Source organism: Salvelinus sp. IW2-2015, unplaced genomic scaffold (genome assembly GCF_002910315.2).
Source record: "Salvelinus sp. IW2-2015 unplaced genomic scaffold, ASM291031v2 Un_scaffold5847, whole genome shotgun sequence".
NCBI lineage: Eukaryota > Metazoa > Chordata > Actinopteri > Salmoniformes > Salmonidae > Salvelinus > Salvelinus sp. IW2-2015.
This window is the reverse complement of record NW_019947112.1, coordinates 22,848-24,800: the sequence shown is the minus strand read 5'-3', so window position 1 is coordinate 24,800 and position 1,953 is coordinate 22,848. Positions and strand designations below refer to the sequence as shown.

The following is a 1,953-nucleotide window of genomic DNA, read 5'->3' as shown; positions in this document are numbered from 1 at the left end:
TGAGTAAGGGAGGAAGTATCATTAGAGGTAAGGGGAGGAAGTATCATTAGAGGTAAGGGGAGGAAGTAGCATTAGAGGTAAGGGGAGGAAGTATCATTAGAGGTAAGGGGAAAGTAGCATTAGAGGTAAGGGGAGGAAGTTGCATTAGAGGTAAGGGGAGGAAGTAGCATTAGATAAGGGAGAAGTGCATTAGGTAAGGGGAGGAAGTAGCATTAGAGGTAAGGGGAGAAGTAGCATTAGAGGCAAGGGGAGGAAGTAGCATTAGATCATTGAGATACAGCCCCTGGCTACGGTACAAACACTTAAAAGACACACCCTCTCCCCTCAGCCCTCAAATGAAGTGGACACTTCTGATGACGTTTCATGACGTCTGATGAGTGTACACTTGCAGGGCAAGGGGTGAGGGAGAAGGAATGATTTATAAATGGACCCCCCTTGCCCGGAAAGATTGGTTCCACCATTTATGTAATACTAGTTCCTACCTGTCCGTCCGTCCTTACGGTCCCCCACAGTCAGACAGCAGGTCGCTGATGCTGTAGTATCCAGGGAAGATTGGTTCCTACGTTTATGTAATACTAGTTCCTACCTGTCCGTCCGTCCTTACGGTCCCCCCACAGTCAGACAGCAGGTCGATGATGCTGTAGTATCCAGGGAAGATTGGTTCCTACGTTTATTAATACTAGTTCCTACCTGTCCGTCCGTCCTTACGGTCCCCCCACAGTCAGACAGCAGGTCGCTGATGCTGTAGTATCCAGAGAAGCTCCAGACACACGTCTCCAGGTCCAGACTGTTATAGAAACCCAGGGAGAGAGCTCCGTCCTGGGCTATGCTGTTCCGGAGGTGAGACCCTCCCACCACGCCGGCCACGGCCACCCCAGCCGAGGTGAGCCCCAGACGGGTGGCGCTGGCATCGCCTGGCCCCCCCTGGAGGTTGGAACAACGGTGGTTCCCCAACCGAGAGGGGTCGTGGTTCAAGGTTAGGGCCAGGTTGGAGAGGGGACGGGTGGAGATGAAAGGCAGCATACCTGGGGAGAGACAGGTGAGGGGTTAGACCCAGAGGGGTCAAAGGTTAGAGGTCAGGTATAGTGTCAATGTGACCGATTGTGATTGAGTGATCAAAAAAGGGGAGAGTTGAGAGGTGAGAGTTCAAAGGTGAGAGGTGAGGGGTGAGAGTTCAAAGGGGAGAGGTGAGGGGTGAGAGTTCAAAGGCGAGAGGTGAGGGGTCAGGGGTCAGGGTCAATTGAGAGGTCAAGGTTATGGCCAGGTTGGAGAGAGGACAGGTGGTGATGTGATGGGTGAGAGTTAAAAGTTTAGGGGTCAAAGGCAAGGGGTCAGGTACCATCTACATGTGGCATAGTGACTGTTAGCCTGATGAGGTTGGGGTGCTGTGGGTCGTCTGGTCCCGTGTAGCGGATCTTAGCAGAGAACGGTTCAGCCCCTATCGCCCCAGGGGTATGAGGAGGGCACAGACCTGTAAGAGGACATGACAACAGCTTTTAGGGTGACACAATAACTAATCAATCAATCAATCATGAGGAGGGCACAGACATGGGGATGACAGGAGAACAACAGTTAGGATATAAGGTAATGTAGCCTACTGCATCTAGTCTGAAGCAGAGACTTTTATTTGCACTTATTTTACTTATACTACTCACCCTCCTCCATGCTGACCTCCACCTGAGGGCTAGTCAGCCCCAGTCCTCCCCGTCCCGTCGTGCTCACAGCTCGGGCAGAGCACTGCACCCTGGCCCCTGCCTGAAGGTAAACAGCATCCAGCAGCATGGACCTGGTGGAGGAAAGGAAAGGGCTCAACTCTAACCTGGTAGAGGAAAGGAAAGGGCTCAACTCTAACCTGGTGGAGGAAAGGAAAGGACTCAACTCTAACCTGGTGGAGGAAAGGAAAGGGCTCAACTCTAACCTGGTGGAGGAAAGGAAAGGGCTCAACTCTAACCT

General features: G+C 52.3%; 1 protein-coding gene across 1 annotated transcript; it reads right to left on the bottom strand.

The window, feature by feature from the left end:
- Nucleotides 1-690: 690 nt before the first annotated feature.
- Nucleotides 691-1,947, bottom strand: LOC139026795 (FRAS1-related extracellular matrix protein 2-like; the record flags this gene model as incomplete). The annotated part of the gene is made up of 3 exons (XM_070442079.1): nucleotides 1,656-1,947; nucleotides 1,340-1,471; nucleotides 691-1,025 (listed from the first exon to the last, which is right to left on the bottom strand). Coding segments are annotated over exons 1-3 (594 nt in total), but the record flags the coding sequence as incomplete, so codon positions are not given.
- Nucleotides 1,948-1,953: the final 6 nt, after the last annotated feature.